At 36.0% G+C, this 23,479-nt stretch overlaps 1 protein-coding gene across 6 annotated transcripts in view; it reads right to left on the bottom strand.

Annotated features, from left to right (window-relative positions):
* Positions 1-23,479, bottom strand: part of LOC127857138 (transcription factor CP2-like) — a 150,527-nt gene that overhangs the window by 5,594 nt on the left and 121,454 nt on the right. For 5 of the 6 annotated variants that reach the window (XM_052393511.1, XM_052393510.1, XM_052393513.1 and 2 more), the window contains 10 exons: positions 20,986-21,027; positions 18,953-19,050; positions 18,741-18,818; positions 13,898-13,951; positions 12,935-13,007; positions 6,889-6,988; positions 3,474-3,564; positions 1,694-1,743; positions 892-1,034; positions 195-246 (listed from right to left, as the gene is read on the bottom strand). In XM_052393511.1, coding sequence (XP_052249471.1) covers positions 195-246; positions 892-1,034; positions 1,694-1,743; positions 3,474-3,564; positions 6,889-6,988; positions 12,935-13,007; positions 13,898-13,951; positions 18,741-18,818; positions 18,953-19,050; positions 20,986-21,027 — 781 coding nt within the window. The remainder of the gene's footprint in view (positions 1-194; positions 247-891; positions 1,035-1,693; positions 1,744-3,473; positions 3,565-6,888; positions 6,989-12,934; positions 13,008-13,897; positions 13,952-18,740; positions 18,819-18,952; positions 19,051-20,985; positions 21,028-23,479) is intronic. The other variant, XM_052393515.1, reaches the window with a different exon arrangement.

The raw sequence follows: 23,479 nt of genomic DNA, 5'->3' as shown, positions 1-23,479 counted from the left end.
AATGATTCATAGGCCCATCTGCAAAAGTTGTGGCCCAAAAGTAGGTCATGTTCAACGTCATACTATCATCATTAATAACTATAAAGGTTGATAAAATTGAAACTAAAAAAATAATCTATTGCAAACTTTTTTACAGTCCGAGGGAATTTGAAACAGCGGTGTTCAACTATATAGAGAGCATTTCTATTTCTTACCACTTGAGATTTCAACCCAAAAGCGTGATTGGTCCTGAAGGTTACGAACAACCTGAAATATACAAAACAAGGTTACAAACAACCTGAAGGAAGATAAATACTTAATACTAACAGAAAAATACTGATTGAATGCATGCATTATTATCGACTTAAAAAGCAATTTTTGAGATAGATATTTCTAAATAATGTGAGATTTGTGAAAATCTTGAAAATAGATAATGGACAAACGGTCATTCTCAATCCGGTGAACCAGTTTCAAACTAAAGCCATATCATCGGGACAAATACTTTGACCAAGTTTCATAAAGATTGAGCAATAAATAAGTGTTCGCAAGATAAATGTGAAGGACCTGCAACTGACAACGCACAACAGACAAAAGGTGATCACAAAACCGCACCATCAAAGGTTGCCGTGGTGTAATGTATATTGTGACCGCCTAGCGACCGGGAGGTCAAGGGTTCGATCCCCACAGTGCGAGCTTGCTACACATTTCCCCCAAAGACACCAAGTACTGGTTCTAGGCCCAGGAAACGGACTCAATAGCATTTCAATAAGCCTGAAGCTTTCGATGCAATCAAGCTTAAATAAATAGGTTTAAACTAAACTAAACCGCACTATGAGCACCACATGCTCAGGTGAGTAAAAACTAAGGGTATGTGGCCTTTAAAAAAAAAGCGTTTGTAAAAAGTAATCCTACCTCGTCTGTGAGATTAATGCGAATCAATGACGGCCCTTGCATAAAGACGTCGCTGACTGAGTATCGGTTTACGTTGATGAGATCGGCAATTTTCTGGATGAGTTCCTGGCAGCTGAGTTGCTCCAAATACACTGCATGGTACACTGAAATGTAAACAATGCCTAAACAATGCCGGTCAGTTTGAATGGCTCTTCTGTTTATGAAGTAAAATGTATAGCTTAAATGTGTTATAAAAGCACTGTGCCACTTACAAGGGTGCCACAATATATTTTATGGATGCTCTCCAATAAGGCGTATAGTCAAATACGAGTTAATTGAGTGGAAACTAATCATAAATTACTCAAGGGGAAATAATAACTACCTCAAAACTATGCTTAGGTTTGCTAAAAACCCATGATAACTCCTTAATGTTGTTTAAATAAACCTGACTTTGGCATTATATGACAAGTACAAATCTCATTAAGAAGAGATGAAAATCACCGACACTTGGTCTATAAGACAAGTGCCTTGAAATAAAAATCCGTGCCTGATCAGGTCTATGTAACCCTTTACCACTTAGATACGTATTTTGACACATTTGTAGTCCCTTAGAAAGTTACATTTAATTAAAGACCTTTATCACTAGATTCAAGTTTTAAAGGCTTCATTCCAAAGCCGAAGATACTGATGAGCAGCAAACAGCATAAAACCTGAACAGACTGCGAGTTACTTGCAGGCTGTTCTGGTTTTATGCTGTTTGCACATAGCCATTTTCATTTTGCTTCTGACTGGTTATGCAGTAAACACTGATCTACATTCTTACCTGTGTCGGAGTCTTTACACATGAACAGCGTCAATCTTGGTCTCACGGTCCTAAAATGGAGAACAAAATACACTAGAGAAACATCACAACTACATTTAATTAACACTTAACCCTTTGCATGCTGGGAAATTTGTCTTCTGCTAAAATGTCGTCTGCTGAATTTATAAAATTAGCATTTTCTTTGATTTTTTTCAAAGAATACTATCAGAATAGCAAACAGTTTGGATCCTGATGAGACGCCACGTTCTTTGGCGTCTCATCTGGATCCAAACTGTTTGCAAAGGCCCTCAAAATTCTGTTCCCGCACTGAAAGGGTTAACAAAAATATTTATACACATCTCCAGATAATATTTATGTGTTATATAAATAATCGATCTATTGACCTCACTAAGGAAATTTTACCCCCTGACAAACAGCTTTCAAGGGTTTGACCCTCTTGTCAAACTGGTATTCTATTCACTGACCATCAGCAATAAAATGTGTCCTTTGATCTATACTGCCATATTTTGATTACCTCTTTACATCAGCTTTAGAGAGTTTTTTATTAGAAAATTTAGAACAAGAGCTGTCACCATAGGATGACTTATGCCCCCTATAAACGCTTGATAGAATTTATGAGCTTTTTTCCAAACCTAAACGCAGATTTCGTAACCTAAATGCGGACCCTAAGTTCAAGGTCACAGGGGTAAAAACTTTTGTGCGTATGGAAAGGCCTTGTCCATATACACATGCATACCAAATATGAAGGTAATATCTCAAGGGACATAGAAGTTATGAGCATTTTTCGAAACCTAAACGCAGATTTCGAAACCTAAACGCGGACCCTAAGTTCAAGGTCACAGGGGTAAAAACTTTTGTGCGTATGGAAAGGCCTTGTCCATATACATATGCATACCAAATATGAAGGTTATATCTCAAGGGACATAGAAATTATGAGCATTTTTCGAAACCTAAACGTAAAGTGTGACGGAAAGACGGACAGAAAAACGGACAGTCCGATCACTATATACTCCCTTTTCTTTGAAAGGGGGCCTAAATTTTTTAGAGCTTCTTAAGGTAATTCCAAGTTTTGAAGGGTATTTTCCGAGCTATGAAAGGTAGCTTAAGAGCTTTGAATGGTTATTTCAGAACTTCAAAGGGTAATTTCAGAGCTTTGAAGGTTCATTTCAGAGTTTCCAAGGACAACTTTAGAGCTTTGAAACGAAATTTCATCCCGCATTAGAAACTGGTGTATGTGTATAATTATGCAAATATAAATATGCCAATAAAAGCTCAAACACTTAAAAAAAGTTGCTTTTTGCTCTTGAGTGTACCGTATATATATATGTTAATAAAAAATTACTCCTCTACCTCGTGTGTGTATTCTAAAATTGAGAAACCATGGTTTAATATAACAGACGAGTCTGCGTTCCCAAATTGCATGTTTATTTTGCTGATAAATAATTGTGTTATTCTAGCTAGACCAGAGAGCATTGCTATTTATTGGTCAAACTAACGATGCAACATTAAACTTCTTTCCCACTCCCACTCGAAAGCAAAGAAGGAATGGCTATATAAAACCAGAACAGCCAGCAAACAAGTCACAGTCTCTTCAGGTTTTATGCCGTTTGATGCTCATTAATATCTTAAGGTTGACAATAAAGCCTTTGAAACCTAAATCCAGTAAGAAAGGTCTTTAGTTCGTATTGCTGTTTAAATGGACTACACACAGGTTAAAGGTCAAAGTGCACATCTGAGTGGTAAGGGGTTAAACAAACAATGATGTTGGGTGGTATTTTACCGAGACTGCAGGGCATTGTTAAGACGTATCCCGTCTGCTAGCCCACAGATCTGTATCAAGTCATCCCGCGTTAACCGCAGAATGTCCGCACCTGAAATTAGCAACAGTGTCTCATGAAGGATACAATTGAGATTGCTCAGAAAATTGGTGCTTTAGGCTGGTGCGTAAAATGTCATCCCAAATCAGCCTGTGCAGTGTGCAAAGGCTAATCTGGGATGACACTTTTCGCCTAAACTGGATTTTCGCTAAAGAGACTCCTTCAAACAAACAAAACTATGAAAGGGGAAAGTGTCGTTCCTGATAAGCCTGTGCAAACTGCGCAGGCAAATCTGGGACCACATTTTGCACACATGCATTCAGTCCCAGTTAAGTTTATTTCAAGCTATGCGATAAATGAGTGAAGAACAACAGCAAATGGTAACCTTATCATTACATATAAGTTGGATTGAAACAATAATGTTTGATGATTTCCCTCTTGGTTCTGTTGACCTACTTTTAAACTAGACACAAGTCAGTAGATCATGGATGACTCCATATTCCATTTCTGTCTCATCACTCGACTCGATTGCATAAATATCAAAATGTGCAAAATGCGCAGGCTAATCTGGGATGACACTTTACCCACATGCATTAAATCCTCTTTTTCACTGAGCACGGCTCATATAATTTTTATATTTTAACCTTACTCTCAGACGACAGCAGAGCTCTAGATAAGGGCCGTACAGCCGTAAATACGCCTTTTTCATGAAGATTTACGCATTTATTTTTATAAACTGGACGTACAATTACGACATTAATATCCATTTTACGCATTTACGAAAAAAATCAGGCCGTACCGATACGTCTGCGTCAGCGCGGCGTGATTTGTTGGTCTCTAACCTAACGGCGCTTTTCGTTAATTTAAATTACCGAAAAGTTGTAGACTGGATTCATATATTATTGTCTATTCTGTCGCGTGATTTCCTGTAACTTGTAAATCCGTCAAAAACGATATGTCTGCGCGCAATTGAATGCCGGCTTAACCGAAAGCGGCTCAAAACAACACTTTGTTGTCATATAATGACTACATACGGTGTCTTCTAACCATCCTGACATTAAATCTGTAAACCCAGAAAAGGACATTGTCACCCCGATATTAAACGATTTGATTGCATGGGTGGCGTAAAACGTTAGAAAACACGATGGGAAACAGATGAGACAGTGAAATAAGTGTTCATTTACTTAGCTTAGTAGTTGGCTTGTGATTTCTTGTCAAGAAAAATGAAGAAATAGTATTAGTCGAGTTTTAATGTGTAGTTGTATTAGCATCATAATTCAGAATGTAAAACCTAATACAGTAACTGTTTAAGAAGCTACATATATTTATTATAATTGCTGCAAATGTTTCTGTAAAGTCAGTTATACACCCTTCAATATCCAAGAACACGGGTAGTACAGTACTACCTGTATTTTGGGATATGGTAGAACAGGTACTAATTGATTTTAAGCGTTACTCCTTTTCTTTCTGTCAGAGGCAGTACCGTTACCAATTTCACAAATCCTTATCTGGAGCTCTGGACGACAGGTTTCAATGAAATTTCCATTAAAGCGGAAAGTGTCATCCCTGATAAACCTGTGCATCTGCATGTGCTAATCTTGGACAATCCTTATTAAATGCCCTTTCCCACTCATAAGCAAAGTGAAAATGGCTATGTGCAAACAGCATAAAACCAGAACAGCCTGTGAGTGACTCATAGTCTGTTCAGTTTTTATGCTGTTTGCTGCTCATCAGTATCTAAGGGTTGCAAATGAAGCCTTTAAAACTTGAATCTAGTAAGAAAGGTCTTTTATTAAATTGAACTTTCTAAGGGACTACGAATGCATAAAAATACAGATTAAAGTGTTAAAGGGTTAAATATGTATCTAAGTGGTAAAGGGTTAAATTTGTATCTAAGTGGTAAAGGGTTAAATACGTAATTAAGTGGTAAAGGGTTTAATACGTCATTAAGAGGTAAAGGGTTAAATACGTAATTAAGTGGTAAAGGGTTAAATACGTAATTAAGTGGTAAAGGGTTAAATACGTAAATAAGTGGTGAAGGGTTAAATACGTAATTAAGTGGTAAAGGGTTAAATACATATCTAAGTGGTAAAGGGTTAAATACGTAATTAAGTGGTAAAATGTTAAATACGTATCTAAGTGGGAAAGGGTTAAATACGTAATTAAGTGGTAAAATGTTAAATACGTATCTAAGTGGGAAAGGGTTAAATATGTATCTAAGTGGTAAAGGGTTAAATACGTATCTAAGTGGTTAAGGGTTAAATACGTATATAAGTGGTAAAGGGCTAAATTTGTATCTAAGTGGTAAAGGGTTAAATACGTAATTAAGTGGTAAAGGGTTAAATACGTAATTAAGTGGTAAAGGGTCAAATGCGTAATTGAGTAGTAAAGGGTTAAATACGTAATTAAGTGGTAAAGGGTTAAATACGTAATTAAGTGGTAAAGGGTTAAATATGTATCTAAGTGGTAAAGGGTTATATACGTAATTAAGTGGTAAAGGGTTAAATACGTATCTAAGTGGTAAAGGGTTAAATACGTATCTAATTGGTAAAGGGTTAAATATGTATCTAAGTGGTAAAGGGTTAAATACGTATCTAAGTGGTAAAGGGTTAAATACGTATCTAAGTGGTAAAGGGTTAAATATGTATCTAAGTGGTAAAGGGTTAAATATGTATCTAAGTGGTTAAGGGTTAAATATGTATCTTAGTGGTAAAGGTTAAATACGTATCTAAGTGGTAAAGGTTTAAATAGGTATCTAAGTGGTTAAGGGTTAAATATGTATCTAAGTGGTAAAGGTTTAAATACATATCTAAGTGGAAAAAGGGTTAAATACATATCTGAGTGGTAAAGGGTTAAATACGTATCTGAGTGGTAAAGGGTTAAATACGTATCTAAGTGGTAAAGGGGTAAATATGTATCTAAGTGGTAAAGGGGTAAATATGTATCTAAGTGGTAAAGGGTTAAATACGTATCTGAGTGGTAAAGGGTTAAATATGTATCTAAGTGGTAAAGAGTTAAATACATATCTAAGTGGTTAAGGGGTAAATATGTATCTAAGTGGTAAAGGGTTAAATATGTATCTAAGTGGTAAAGGGTTAAATACGTATCAAAGTGTTAAAGGGTTAAATACGTATCTAAGTGGTAAAGGGTTAAATACGTATTTTAGTGGTAAAGGGTTAAATACATATCTAAGTGTTAAAGGGTTAAATACGTATCTAAGTGGTAAAGGGTTAAATACGTATTTAAGTGGTAAAGGGTTAAATACGTATCTAAGTGGTAAAGGGTTAAATACGTATTTAAGTGGTAAAGGGTTAAATACGTATTTAAGTGGTAAAGGGTTAATGCCCTTTTCCCAGAATGAGGCTCAACTGCACCAACCTGCAAAGTTCTGGAAGATACTCGTGTAGTTGGTGAATCGGTTGTGGTTCAGCCACGCTTGTACTTCTATGGCTGTGGCGTTTACTGACATTTGCTGAGGCTGTAAAGAAAACACATGTCATTTATTTATTTGCTTGTTTGTTATTTTGTTTTGATTTGCTTAACAATACAGTCTAACAACAATCAGTTGACTTTTCCCTTGGAAAGCCACTTCAATCCCGGCAGTAACTAAGTACAACAACATTTTCAACCGCAATGGAAAAGTTGTACTTTGTGACGATTGTGTAATAACAGATTCTAAAATGAAATGTGCCCAATTATCAAAACACAAATGGAAAATAGTATTTCAAAATCCTTAGAGTGTATGTTGAAATACATGTTTAGAGGTCATGTTCAAATCGAAAGAATTTTTTCACTTTGTATGCTGTTTATCAATTCATTAATTCATTCGATGGGTTGTGATTTAGTAAACATATTGAAACTTTGTTTTTTGCCACATTAAAAAATCTATTGAACCTTTTTTTAAACATTATTGGGAAAAATGTGCTGAACAAATTTTATAAAGGAATTGGCAATAAAAAAAAAAGTGGCCTCTAGAATATGTTACACAAGCATATTCTTAAATTTGACCTAGTGACCTACATGTGGTTTCTGACGGATTTTGACTCTGTTACAAATGTTATTAGTTTCAAGAAGATTTGGCAATTAATAAGGCCTCTAGAGCGTTCACAACCCGATTCTTCAATTTGATTTGTGACCTTGTTTCTGATCCCTTTGACCCAGTTTCGAACTCGATACAGATATTATTTGGCGGAATGTTCTGACCAAGTGTCATTAAGATTGGACAGTAAAATATGACCTGTAGAGAGTTTACAAGGTTTCACTGTAGCCATGAAAGGAAAACATCCCCCTCATGCTGGTTACCATGTCTTTCAACAGACTTGACGATTTTGTAACTAGGCCAAGACATCATTGAGAAATGTTTTTAGCAAGTTTCACACAGATTGTGCAATGTTACCTCTAAAGTGTTCACAAGGTTTTCAATACTGCCATATATGAAAAATAGCCCCGCTTCCCGACTGCAATCCTTTTCAAACCGACCCCAGCCACTTTCAAACTCAGTCAAGATTCATAAGGACAAAATTAATGTTCTGACAAAGTTTCATGAAGGTTTGGTAATTAATGTTAACTGTAGAGTGTTCACAAGCTTTTTGATCCCACTTGACCCAATCTCAAACTAGACTAAGGGATCATTGGGAAAAACCGGCTTTTTGATACCACTTTACCCAGTTTCAAACTAGACTCAGACATCGTTGGAAAAAATGTTCCGAGCATGTATCACAAAAATTGGGCAATAAATGTGGCCTATTGAGTGTTATCAAAGCTATGTTGCCAACACACTCAGTGCGACGCACGATATACTAAAGGTGATCACAAAAGCTAAGGTTGTTTTCAGGTGATCTAAAAATACGACAACTAGAGTATTCACAAGCTTTTTCTTTAAGTTGACCAACTGACCTATTTGTTTAACCTCAATTGACTCAGTTTAAAAATCTGCACAGCTCCCATTGTGACAAAATGTTGTAAACAAGTGTAATGAAGATTTTTCAATAAATGTGGCCTCTAAAGTGCTAACAACACTCTATGACACACAAAAAACAAAAGGTGATTTTATTAAAAAATCACCATAAGCACATTGTTCACAGGTAAGCTAAAATCAACCTTTACTGCATTAAACTTTGAGCAACAAAAAAGATTTATAACAAAATCTACCTTTTACATACGTCATAAGTATTAAGTCCAATAAATATTTTAAGCATCCTATAAACATCATGTACATATTATATCATGCCACTCGATGAATTTGATACTTTAAAAAATTATTTGAGCCCTACACTGGGAAAATGGGGTTTAATGCATATGCTAAACCCTTTCCCATTCAGAAGCAAAGTGCAAAGGGCTATGTGCAAACAGCCTAAAACCAGAACAGCCTGGGAGTAACTTGCAGTCTGTTCAGGTTTTATGCCGTTTGCAGCTCATCAGTGTCTAGGGTTTGAAATGAAGCCTTTAAAACTTGAATGTAGTAAGAAAGGTCTTGAATAAAATTTAACTTTCTAAGGGAATACAAATGCGTCAAAATACGTATCTAAATGGGAAAGAGTTAAATACGTATCTAAATGGGAAAGAGTTAAATACGTATCTAAATGGGAAATAGTTAAAAACGTATCTAAATGGGAAAGAGTTAAATACGTATCTAAATGGGAAAGAGTTAAATACATATCTAAATGGGAAAGAGTTAAAGTGTCATTTAGCACATGCTTATCAGGGAGGATTATTTATGCTTTTATGGAATTTTTCGTTTAAAGGATTTCTCTTCTGAGCAAACATCCAGTTTAGGCCGACTGCGCAGGCTAATCTGAGACGACATTTTGAAGCACATGCATTAGCCAGTGTTTTCCCAGAGAGAGGCTCGTTTATATTGACCAATACATATGAGTCGCACTCTGTGAAAAAGGGGCTTAATGCATGTGCGTAAAGTGTCATCACCGCAGTCTGCACAGGCTAATCAGGGACCACACATTCCGCTTTATGATATTTCCTGTTTAAAAAAAGTCTTTTCTTAGCAAAAATCCAGTTTCAGCGGAATCTGGGACGACACTTTATGCACATGCATTAAACCCCCTTTTCACAGAGCACAGGCCATTTATAATGGTTCATATCAACAACAAAAGAGATCCCTTTCACATTATTAGACAGAAGCAGTTCATTCAGAGATTTTCAACAGAGACTGCTGGACTGTTCCAGTTTGCAGACATATTCAAGAGGATTATCAGAAAATCTGAGTTAGAATTTGAGCTGACAACAAATGCAACACAATTTGTTGTGGTTTGTTGTTACATGTGTATGCACCATAATATACTCCCCATTACTAAGAGACACTTAACCCTTTCCCACTCGACAGCAGCTAAGTGCAAATGGCTATATGCAAACAGCATAAAACCTAAACAGCCTGAGAGTAACTTGCAGTCTGTTCAGGTTTTATGCTGTTTGCTGCTCATCAGTATCTAAGGGTCTTTAAAACTTTAATCTGGTAAGAAAGGTCTTCAATTAAATTAAACTTTCTAAGGGACTACAAATGCATCAAAATATGTATCTAAGTGGTAAAGGGTTAAATATGTACATGTATCTAAGTGGTAAAGGTTTAACGTAACACATTGATTAAGATGGGTCGACATCTAAAACGAATAGTTCAAACCTAAAACATTGTTGTAGAACAGACCTGAGATGTAAGAAAGTTTTGAATAATGAAATTAAACCCCATTGTCGGAAACTCAAAGATTATACATAACAGCAATCAGAGTACTAAGTACAATGAAGAAAATCAAATAAAGCAAAAAAAAACAACAAAAGTCGACCCATTTCATAACAAAAAGGTTAAGATTTTGTAGGTCATCTCTATGATTATCATGTTTGCTGTGGAGACCCTTTCCAAGGGTAACCATTTAGTATAACAAGAGGGCCTGAAAGGCTCACCTGAGATTCAAAGGAACTGACCTGTTCTGCGCAGCCCAAGATGTCATTAGAACAATATGTTCTTACCAACTTTCATGACTAGTGAACACCCTGGCAGCCACGTTTTTCAACAGACCAGAACTATTGGCATACACATCCAAGATATATCATTTAAACAAATATACTGACAAAGTTTCATGAAGATTCATAAGTCCATATAAGGAAAAATGCCCAGCCCACTGGTGGCCATGTTTTTCAAGCAACTGGAACCACTTTTGAACTTGTCCAAAATATCATTGGAACAAATCCTCTGACAAAGTTTCATGACGATCAGACAATAAATGTGGCCTTTAGAGTGTTAACAAGGTTTTACTAAAGCACGATATATAGCCATATTAGGAAAAATGCCCCGCCCCCTGATGGCCATGTTTTTTAAGCAACCGAAACCATTTTCGAAACTCATACAAGATATCATTAGGAAAAATCTTCTGACCAAGTTTCATGAAGATCGGAAAATAAATGTGGCCTCTAGAGTGTTAACAAGGCTTTACAATAGCCATATAAGGAAAAATGCCCCGCCCCCTGGCAGCCATGTTTTTCAACCAACCAGCATCATTTTTTAACTCGTCCAAGATATTATTGGGGTGAATCTTCTGACCAAGTTTCATGAAGATCGGACAATAAATGTGGCCTCTAGAGTGTTAACAAGATTTTACTATAGCCATATAAGGAAAAATGCCCCGCCCCTTGGCAGCCATGTTTTTCAAGCAAACGTAACCATTTTTGAACTCATTCAAGATATCATTAAGACCAATCTTCTGACTAAATTTCATGAAGATTGGACAATAAATGTGGCCTCTAGAGTGTTCACAAGGTTTTACTATAGCCATATATAGCCATATAAGGAAAAATGTCCCGCCCCTTGGCAGCCATGTTTTTCAAGCAAACGTAACCATTTTCGAACTCATCGAAGATATAATTGAGACCAATCTTCGGACCAAATTTCATATAGATTGGACAATAAATGTGGCCGCTAGAGTGTTAACAAGGTTTTACTATAGCCATATTAGGAAAACTGCCCCTCCCCCTGGGGGCCATGTTTTTTCACCGATCAGGACCATTTTTGAACTTGTCCGAGATATCAATGAAACCAATGTTTTGACCAAGTTTCATGATGATTGGGCAAAAAATTGTGACTTCTAGAGTGTTCACAAGGTTTCTCTATAGCCATATAAGGAATACTGCCCCGACCCTGGCGGCCATGTTTTTCAACGGACCGGAACCATTTTTGGACTCAACCAACATATCATTTAGACAAACATTTTGACAAAGTTACATGAAGATTGGGCATCTTCTACAGTGTTCACAAGGTTTGTCTTTTTTTTTGACCCAGCAAGACCCAGTTTCGAACTCAGTCGAGGTATCAATGGGATAAATGTTCTGACCAAATTTCATGAAGAGCAGACAATAAATGTGGCCTCTAAGGTGTTCACAAGGCAAAATGTTGATGAGGGACGACGCACGACGGACAAAAAGCGATCATAAAAGTTTTAAAAAGAAAGTCAAATTTTCTATTAGAGAGATTCAGCTAGACTTGAAAGAGACATTTAGATTTTTCGCCGAATTAAAATTATTTACTTTGAATCTGTGTAAATTTAAAGTTGTTATAAAATTCAATAACATTGTATTATTACTATTACAATACTATATAAAAAGAAATAAATTTAAAACAACGTTATAAAAGACTTTACTGTGAATTATATCCATTGTGTCGCCGTCATAAATAACTTGAGTTATCAGATGGAAACCACCTGGTGGACAGACCGACATACCGACCGACTGACCGACATGAGCAAAGCAATATACCCCCTCTTCTTCGAAGGGGGGCATAATAACGCAACAAAGGGTTAACTTCACTGTTTTGAGTGCAGAAAAAAAAGTGAAATGTGAGAAAGGCTAGTAAAGGAAATGGTTGAACAGGATTCAAATAATAAGGTGCCTGACGGCAAACATTTCTCATTAAGTGATCATACATGTTAGCATAGATATACATAACTGTATACAAACACTCCAATTTGTATACTAATATAAAGAAGAAGTAAAAAGTTGATAGAAAGATAATGTCAACACTTTGGTACCACATCAACAAATGAACAATTATTTCCAATACATACCCGTTTATTGCTTGGTACACCCGCAAGCTTGATTAAAGCTTTTTACCCCATATTTATTCAAACAAGCAAATTCGTTGAACTGATATCCCTCGCAAAAAATAATTTTTGCAATAAATGAACCAATGGACGTATGGATGGACAACACCAATTCCATATCACCTCGCCTTTGGCACGGGAATGAAATAAATCATAAAGCGTACTTAATCCTTCCTTATGCTTTGAACACTTTTGTTAAAGCATCACTTTGTTCTACTACAGTCAAATCATTATCTTCAACAGTTTTCTTTAAAATGATACAAATGCAGTAACAACAAATTAGGAGGAGAAGAAGAAATGATCTTTCTTCCTAGTGAACTCACCAGTTCATTTGCCAGACTGTCTGTCGCGAACGGGGACGTGGGTTCACACTTCTTCTCAAGAGGGGTGGTTGGCCTGAAACCAGATAAACAGGTCCAATTAACTGCACTTAGGCTATAATATAAGAATGAGGTGTTTCTTTGCAAATTTGATTTTTGTTTCCAATCAGATAATATGTTCTCAGAGCAAAAACATATGCAGTCAATGATTGTGGATAACCAGAACTAAGATCAACTATGCAGTATGGTGTCGCCTGCATTCAAGAAATTGAGATACTAAAAATCAGACTGCGCAAGCTACTTTGTGATGACACATAATGCTCGTGCATTAAACCCCTTTTTCCTTGAGCAAGGATCAATTGAAATTTAAATTCATTCCATTAATCATAAGCTTTATTTCACTAAAAATCATTTCTATTTAAGGAAATCCTTTTTTTAAACATCCATGTCCGAATGCGCTAGGTACAAACAGAATATAAATTAGTGTACATGCCGATTAAATCAATAGCAGGATTGTCATTTTATAACATTTGAAACATGTGATAATAATATTAAAATTTAAAATAAGTGACAACAAATTCCTTAACAAGAGGGCCAAGATGGCCCTAGATAGCTCACCTGTGTAATGGGGCATGGCCAAATTTAAACCCACGGGAATGTAAGAAACAATCTTTGTAAAGGACCACTAACTCGTGTCACAATCACAATATCCCAGCTGGGCCATTTTTGATTTCAGAAAAGTATTTTTTTAGTTACTAATTCAATAACTTTGATCAGCAATCTGTTACTAATGACAACCCTGCCATTGGCACAGTCAGCTGTTGCATTCAGACACCATAAGTTGAGCAATTACAACATCATAATTATTTTATTGATTTGCACTTAAGTTTTCAAATTAGTCACACATCCATAAAGAACCATTGCAGCCAAGCTGCATCTTGTGGACTGCCGCTTTTTGATACACACCTGCGCCCTTTGTCATGACTGTTCGTCTGTACCTCTGTACCATTTGTGGGAGAGCTAAAGTGCATAATGAAAAGGGATGTTTTATATACAAGAAAAAGTAAAAAGGCCTCGGCCAGGCAATCTGGGCAGAACGACTGAAAGAAAAGTTGACTTGTTAGAACACATTAACAGGGTTGTCATTAGAAACTGATGGCAAATCCAATTAAGTATTTTTAATCAATTAACATTTCATCATTAGATTAAATTTAATTTAAACACAATTGTGAAATCCCAAGAGACCTACACACAAACTTCTCCATCCAAACTTAAGTAACTGAGAAGAATCTGTTGCTCTGTTTTAACTCTTTACCACTTAGATACATATTTTGACGCATTTGAAGTCCCTTTGAAAGTTAAATTCAACTAAAGGCCTTTCTGACTACATTCAAGTTTTAAAGGTTTCAGTTCAAACCCTAAGATACTGATGAGCAGCAAACAGCATAAAACATTAACAGGCTGCGAGTTACTCGAAGGCTGTTCTGGTTTTATCCTGTTTGCACACAGCCATTTTCACTTTGCTTCTAAGTGGGATAAGGATAAGGAACCATGACCTTGACTCTTCCCCATTAGACCCTAATACAAACAAGAGCTGTCACCATAGGATGACTTATGCCCCCTATAAACGCTTGATAGAAGTAATGAGAATTTTTCTAAACCTAAACGCGGACCCTAAGTTAAAGGTCAAGGTCACAGGGGTCAAAATTTGGTGCGTATGGAAAGGCCTTGTCCATATACACATGCATGCCAAATATGAAATTGCTATCTGAAGCGACATAGAAGTTATGAGCATTTTTCGAAACCTAAATGCAAAGTGTGACGGACAGACGGACGGACAGTCCGATCACTATATGCCCTCCTTCCGGGGCATTATAATAACTGAAGACCTTAGTTAGGGCTCCATGTGACCAATATACACACATAATTCACTGTAATACATCCCATCCTAACTCAAGTTATTAACAAAACAAACATTGCATTTTTAGTATAATTGACCTTGACCTGACCCCAAATGCAATCTCCAGCTAGGTCTTTAGGAAAGGTTTCAACTTTAGCTGAAACTCAAGTAATTGAGTGGAAGCCATTGTAATGTTACTAGTAAGATTGACCTTGACCCAAATACAGTGTAGGCACAAATACAATCCCAACCCAGGTCTGCATGCACACTTGCTTGATCAAAGTTTCCTTAAGATTGGTCCATGGGAACACTATGAAACAAATCACCCACCAAAGCCCATCACTATGAAACAAACCACCCGACAAGCCCCATCACTATGAAACAAACCTTCCCCCAAACCCCATCACTATGAAACAAACCACCCCAAACCCCATCACTGTGAAACAAACCACCCCCCAAACCCATCACTATGAAACAAACCACCCCCAACCCCATCACTATGAAACAAACCACCCCCAAAACCCATTACTATGAAACAACCCCCCCCCCAAACCTCATCACTATGAAACAAATCACCTGCCAAACCCCATCACTATGACACTTACTGCCAAACCCCATCACTATGACACTAAATGCCAAACCCCATCACTATGAAACAACCCCCCCAAACCTCATCACTATGAAACAAATCACCTGCCAAACCCCATCACTATGACACTAACTGCCAAACCCCATCACTATGACACTAAATGCCAAACCCCATCACTATGAAACAAACCACCAGCCAAATCCCATCCTAATAACCAGGAAAACCAGTTCAAAACAAAATGCTACCACAAAAACTGCAAAGATCACCCACTGATGCTGAATGTCATGACATGTAGCATGATGTTATTGTTGAAAAAAAAGATGAGCAACTTTTGTCATTTTTTAGAAGACAAAACAATCTCATATGCAAAACTTCATACCATAAGGAAGTGAAGAAATGAAAGTTTCAGATGTTGTACGTTGTGGAAGAATTAGCAGACTAGTTTGTGTCAACAGACAGATGGGCGGATTGACACACAGACAGAGGCACACATTGTGATTTCTTAGTAACAAGGTTAGAATCAGCTACAGTATTTTTAAGGAACTGAAATTAGATTTATCTCTTAAATTCTTTCTCAACCCCTTTTAAGACCACTGTGGCAAATTGCCAATGTTCATATGAAATTGGATTGATTCAATATATAATGACAACCCTGATTCATATTTAATACAATTTCAACTGGTGAGTATCACAACATACAACTATGATAATTGGCTTATTTACATTGCATTTCTTAAATTCTATTATCAATAGCTTATTGTTCACATTCTTACTTTTACATGGTTATTAATTTGAATAATAAATTTCACAGCAAGTTTAATCAGTTCTTAAATGGCATAACAGAAAATACATGTATGTGTTCAAAATTGTATTGTATTGGTCTAAGCACTTAATTCTCAATTTTCATGAATATGTTTCATTTATTTATTGATTTAACGTTCAAAGAAACATGTTACAAAAGGATTTGCATGCTGCATTTAGAAGCAGGTGACATTTGGTACATTGTATTTTACATCATCATTTGCAGATAGATGATGTTAAAATAAATGTGCAAGTCGTAGAATGACTTTCAAAATAAGAGATGTTCGCATTTTACAAGAAAAAAAGGTCAGATACAAAAAATATGTTAAGAAAATTATTCCTCAAAACATTATTATGACAGGTTTCTTATTATAACAATAACAGTTTAGGAGAAATATTATACTTTTTTAACAATCATACATACTCCACAAAGTATCCTTACAAATTAATAATTAAGACTACACTCTTCAATTACAATGAATACCAAAACATGAAGAATAAATTCAACAGAATAAATTCAACAAGATGTGTTTGTGAAACACAATGTCCCCCTATATGATGTTTGACCTTGTAGGATGACCTTGACCTTGACCCTTCACCAATCGAAATGTGCAGCTCCTTGAGATACACACGCATTTCAAATATAAAATTGCTAGCTTCAATATTGCAGAAGTGACATTACATGCGCAATTTTGACCCATATATTTGACCTTGAAGGATGACCTTGACCTTTCACCACTCAAAATGTGCAGCTCCATGAGATACACATGCATGCCAAATATCAAGTTGCTATCTTCAATATCGCAGAAGTATTCATAAATTTAGCGATTTGGGCCACATATATTTGACTTCTGACCTTGAAGAATGACCTTGACCTTGACCTTTCACCACTCAAAATGTGCAGCTCCATGAGATACACATGCATGCCAAATATCAAGTTGCTATCTTCAATATCGCAAAAGTATTCATAAAAAAAGCGATTTGGGCCACATATATTTTAACTCTGACCTTGAAGGATGAACTTGACCTTGACCTTTCACCACTCAAAATGTGCAGCTCCATGAGATACACATGCATGCCAAATATCAAGTTGCTATCTTCAATATCGCAAAAGTATTCATAAAAAAAGCGATTTGGGCCACATATATTTTAACTCTGACCTTGAAGGATGACCTTGACCTTTCACCACTCAAAATGTGCAGCTCCATGAGATACACATGCATGCCAAATATCAAGTTGCTATTTTCAATATTGCAAAAGTATTCATAAAATGAGCGATTTTGGCCACATATATTTGACCTCTGACCTTGAAGGATGACCTTGACCTTTCACCACTCAACATGTGCAGCTTCATGAGATACACATGCATGCCAAATATGAAGTTGCTATCTTCAATATAGCAAAAGTTATTGCAAAATGTTAAAGTTGGGGCAAACAGACAGACAGACAAACAGACAGACAGACAGACCAACCAACAGACAGGGCAAAAACTAAGTGTACACATATAAGTGATGAACTTATCCTGAACTGTGCTAGATTTTGAAAAAACAAACAAACTTGTCCCTCGAAACAATTACACTGCCGTTTATCAGGCAAAATACATTGATTTGCTTTAAAAAGAAACTCCTATGACACAACTTATGTAGGTCCCCACGTTTCAAAATGGGTTGTGATTGCATGTTTTGGAACATTTTTGGATGAATTAATCTTTGCTGAATCGCAATACATTGTCCGATTTTTTTAAATGATGTGAAATATGTTGCAAAAACATATACAACTTACTCAATCTATAGAATTATATCTGAAATTTTAAAACATCCGGTCCTTATCGCCACCTCTGAAGTAGAATTTGCTCATTTATTAATGCATCGCATAAAAGAGGTGGCGCCTGTGATTAAGGGCCGTGAAATAATGCTGGCCAATTTTATCCTATTCACAATAGGAGGTTTCTTTTACATAAGAATTGTTGAAATGGTATGTGATTTTTAAAGGAATATTACGCTTTGTTTGTACCCCAATATTAAAGGGGTTTTCCAATAGCTAGTTCAATTCATAATACGTCTGTAACAATTCTAACATTATTGCTTTTCGAGACGAAGAACAGAATTATCAATGTTAAAATAACCTATTAATAATTCAAACAAGTCCAATGTCAGACAAAGAAAAAGTAAAATCACGTTTTATATGAAAAAAGCATAACACAAGATATGTGTAGATCTAAACAAGTCACATGACTAAGGTACGAATTAAATTATTTAATCCTTGCAAATATAACTAACCATAAATAATTAAAAAATGACGTCAAGTTCAAACCTTATCAAAAGATTTACAAAGGCAACAGGGATACATACTTTGTTTTTTGTGTACTGTATTTCTTGAAAAGAAAGCTAAATATTAGTATTATAACTATCATTATTATTATCAGGAAAGACTGTTAAGTACTAGAAACGACCACTCATTAAAAGGGGCCTACGGGATGGGGGAAAGGGGGAGGGGAGGGGGAGGGAACAGATACATACCAGGATTGTTGGTTCCGCCATCTCCACTGGTCCATGCCAGCTGGAATCTTTGGGGCAGACTTTGGTGTGGAGCCAACCCTAAAATGTACAATAATATACCGTGGAATCACTTGAATATGTAGGGTACAATGTGCCCTCCATTCACGTTAAGTCAATATAAAAATGCATATTTTTTTAAAAGCATCCGTACAATAAAGCTATGTTACTCTTACCCCTGTTCCTTGAAGCCCTGTGCAAGACTGCCAAAGGATCCAGTGGGGGTCAGCCCATTCCTGGTAGAGCTTGCTTGAATAACCTGCTCAATTGGTACCTTAAATCGACAAAATGAGAGACTCCAAAATAACCACTCCTGTTAGGGGTACAACAAAGGAAAATTTAAGCTGCATCAGCAGTAGTGAGACCTTTTGGAGCAAAAAATCCAGCAAAGGACATTTACGGTAACCCAACTGCCCTGGACTACCAAATTAAAGGTCTTGACAGTAACAAAAAGAATCTGCAAGTTCCATCAAGTAACAAGAGCACCGCATAACGGGTGCCACGCTCGGCTGCGAAAGCTTGTCAGAATATTTTTTTTTAGAGGTCACAGTGACCTTGACCTTTGACCTATTGACCCAAAAATGGGTGTGGCGTTGAACTCATCAAGGTGCATCTACATATGAAGTTTCAAAGTTGTAGGTGGAAGCACTTTGATTTTAGAGACTATGTTAAAGTTTTATATTAGAGGTCACAGTGACCTTGACCTTTGACCTAGTGACCCAAAAATGGGTGTGGCGTGTAGAACTCATCAAGGTGCATCTACATATGAAGTTTCAAAGTTGTAGGTGGAAGCACTTTGATTTTAGAGCCTATGTTAAAGTTTTATATTAGTGGTCACAGTGACCTTGACCTTTGACCTAGTGACCCAAAAATGGGTGTGGCGTGTAAAACTCATCAAGGTGCATCTACATATGAAGTTTCAAAGTTGTAGGTGGAAGCACTTTGACTTTAGAGCCTATGTTAAAGTTTTATATTAGAGGTCACAGTGACCTTGACCTTTGACCTAGTGACCCAAAAAATGGGTGTGGCGTGTAGAACTCATCCAGGTGCATCTACATATAAAGTTTCAAAGTTGTAGGTGGAAGCACTTTGATTTTAGAGCAAATGTTAAGGTTTTAGCACGACGCATACGGCGAACAAGCTGGCTATGATAATACCACGGGTTTTCTCCGAAAACAGCCGAGCTAAAAATCAAGAGATGTGTTTGTCAGTAACACAATGCCCCCTACTGCACCACTTTGAAGCCATATATTTGACCTTTGACCTTAAAGGATGAACTTGACCTTGACCTTACACCACTCAAAATGTGCAGCTCCATGAGATACACATGAATGCCAAATATCAAGTTGCTATCTTCAATTTTGCAAAAGTTATGGCCAATGTTAAAGTTTTCGGACGACGGAAGGATGGACAGACAGTGCAAATGCTATATGCCACCCTACAGGGCACATAAAAAAGTCCAAGTCTTTTTTGTCATCTTATGACGAAATCCATAAAAATACATTAGCTTGGCTGGAATTTCCATGCAAAACTATGTGGACATCAAACGATTATGCCTGGGGTATTCCAAGGTTTATAAACTGACCTTTATTGCTAACTAGCAGGGTTTTTTATCTGATTTTGGGGAAAGGGCCTGGCCTTTTTTGAGGGGGAAAAAATCGCGCAAAATGCCGGATTTTGGGGGAAAAAATCACGCGAAACGCCGGATTTTGGGGAAAATAAGGAAAGTCTTAAATAATCAATTCAACATATTTTGCTGTTTTTAAAACAAAATTAAGGCAACAGATAATTTAATTATGCAATATGTTATATTTTCTACACTGGATCAGGTTAACTTATGTATTTAAAGTTAAAAAAAAAAAAAAAAAAAAAAAAAAAAATTCGGGGAAAAAATTGAAGTCTGGGGGAAAATTTACCTGCTGAGGGGAAAAAAAAATCTCAGGGGAAAGGGCCGATTTTCGGCGGGTCCCAAAGAAGGAAAAAAAGCCCTGACTAGTGAACTTAATTTATTCTCGTGTGCGGTTAATCAACATAGAATTTTTATTGATCAATAGATAACATATGATACACTCTAAAATTCTTGTCAGTTAGGTGGGGTGGCATATACATAATATATATAATAATTATATAGTTTTTAGTTTTTTATTTATTAATAATACAAGGATGAACAATTAATTTCAATGACAAAAGATCAAAAGTCTTGCCATACCTCCGTTAGTACTGTACATTCATAGGAGGGCTGATACTTTTCCTAAAAATAAAGTGAAATTGTTAAATTACAGCGAGCTTAACCCTTTCAGTGCGGGAACTGAATTTTGAAGGCCTTTGCAAACAGGTTGGATCCAGATGAGATGCCACAGAACGTGGCGTCTCATCAGGATCCAAACTGTGTCTCATCAGGATCCAAACTGTTTGCTATTCCGATAGTATTCTTTGAAAAAAATCAAAGAAAATGCTAATTTTAGAAATTCAGCAGACGACATTTTTGCAGACGACAAATTTCCCAGCATGCAAAGGGTAAAGTGTTAAAACTATCTAATCTGGTACAGACATTTTAGTCAGATAAAATTCTTTGACTCTCATCCATCAATATAGGATTTCATAACAAGTGAAATTGTAACTCAATTCTGCTTGTTTTGAAAATAATCCTTAAATGAAATATCGAGTAAACTATCTGATCTGATACAGAAATTTGATTCAGATACAACGGTTTAACACACAACAAACAGTTTTGGATCTTCTAACAAATTAACATGTAACTCAAATCTGCTTGTTTTGAAAGTGACCCATATACAAAAGCTTGTTTATAACAATTTAAATCAATTAAAAAATAAGTCTCTTACAAGTCCCTGTTGTGTGCTGAATAAAGATCTTGTTCTTGCACCATTTAATTCTGTCCCACTCAGAAGCAAAGTGAAAATGGCTATGTGCAAACAGCATAAAACCAGAACAGCCAGTGAGTAACTCGCAGTCCCTTCAGGTCTTATGCTGTTTGCTGCTCATAAGTATCTTAGGGTTGGAAATGAAGCCTATAAAACTTGAATCTAGTAAGAAAGGTCTTTAATTAAATTTAACTTTCTAATGGACTACAAATGCATAAAAATATGTATCTAAGTGGTAAAGGGATAAAACTGTAACATGCCCGCATGGTTAAGTAAGAACTGGTTCTACCCATAAAAATTATGCCTTTAACATGTGTGATTTAGTAACGTCTTGTTTAACCCACACATATATCTGCTCTAAATAAAACTCGTATATGCATTTGCGCTCAAGTAAGAGCTAGTTTTCCTGCCAACAAAGGCATCACATATAATTTATGATTTTTTTATTATAACATTTTAGATTTGAGATTATACATTTGTGAAAATTTCAACCAAGCACTATAGTTGTGCACACTATACAGTCTTTTGTTCATCTATATAATTGACTTTTTTCATCTCAAAATCCCTAAGCACTGTACAGCAGGCTCATTATTTAAGTTCAATATAAAAACATACACTTTTAAATAATTATAATCGTACAAAAGGACTGGTTCTACCCACGCAGCAGTCTCTACTAGCTCTTACGGACTGGTTCTACCCACGCAGCAGTCTCTACTAGCTCTTACGGACTGGTTCTACCCACGCAGCAGTCTCTACTAGCTCTTACGGACTGGTTCTACCCACGCAGCAGTCTCTACTAGCTCTTACGGACTGGTTCTACCCACGCAGCAGTCTCTACTAGCTCTTACCAATACTCAAGAGTTTAAATAGCTTATTTCGGTATTGTTTCTAAAAGTTCAAACAAAGTTTTTAAAAAGCTCGAGATGACTAAATTTCTAATGTGTCTCCTTAATTTTGCTGATAGCTTTTTAACTGTTTAATTTAAATAATTTAAATCAAGTACTTGCTCTTCCATTATTCAAGTCTTTTCTAGTAACCCAATTTGAAGGAAAACATATTGCATTTTATAACAAATTATTTAAGTACATTTTCATTCTGTTTATTTCTTTTTTTTTTAATTCACAGACCATCACTGTAACCTTAAAGCTCATTATGAACACCATGTGCTCAGGTGAGCTAGAAAGTATTATTCAATTCATTTGATTTTCAAGTATTCAGGGGCCAGTTATTTCCGAACTGACCAGAAAACCGCACTATAACCACTTCAATTGTAAAAAAAAATGTTGTTAATTTCATTTAAGTTTCAAGTCAGGGAGGCCAGTTTTTACCAAACTTTGCAGTAAACTACACAATAACCACTTCAGTTGTCATTCTGTCAATGTTCCTGTCATAATTCCAGTTACAACTGCTATAGCTCGGTTAGGCACTAGTAGTGTCCTGTTAACTTCCCCAGGTAGAAAGTTGCATACATGTTGTACAAAGGACAGCAGAAGCTTTGTTCAAAGCCAAGGTTTTGTAACCTATATTTATTTTCTCCCCTTTAAAAACTGAATGGTCTTTTAACATTTGATCTATAACCAATTAAACAAATTATATATTGATTAAAATGGTCATTTAAACTAACAATATATAAGATGGGTGTTATATAGTAATTACTGGTTTATTTATGTTTTAAATGTATAAATATGGTGCAAATAGTATTATTGTTATATTTTTTAATTCAAGCTATAATTAATTCTGAAAAATATTAGATATATTTCATATTAATCCCTAGAATTTGTCAGATAATTTTTTTGAAAAATTAATCTTTCCATGCTAAAA

This window comes from Dreissena polymorpha, chromosome 14 (genome assembly GCF_020536995.1).
Source record: "Dreissena polymorpha isolate Duluth1 chromosome 14, UMN_Dpol_1.0, whole genome shotgun sequence".
NCBI classification, from domain to species: domain Eukaryota; kingdom Metazoa; phylum Mollusca; class Bivalvia; order Myida; family Dreissenidae; genus Dreissena; species Dreissena polymorpha.
Note: the sequence above shows the minus strand (reverse complement) of the source record. Positions and strands in the feature narration are given on the sequence as shown.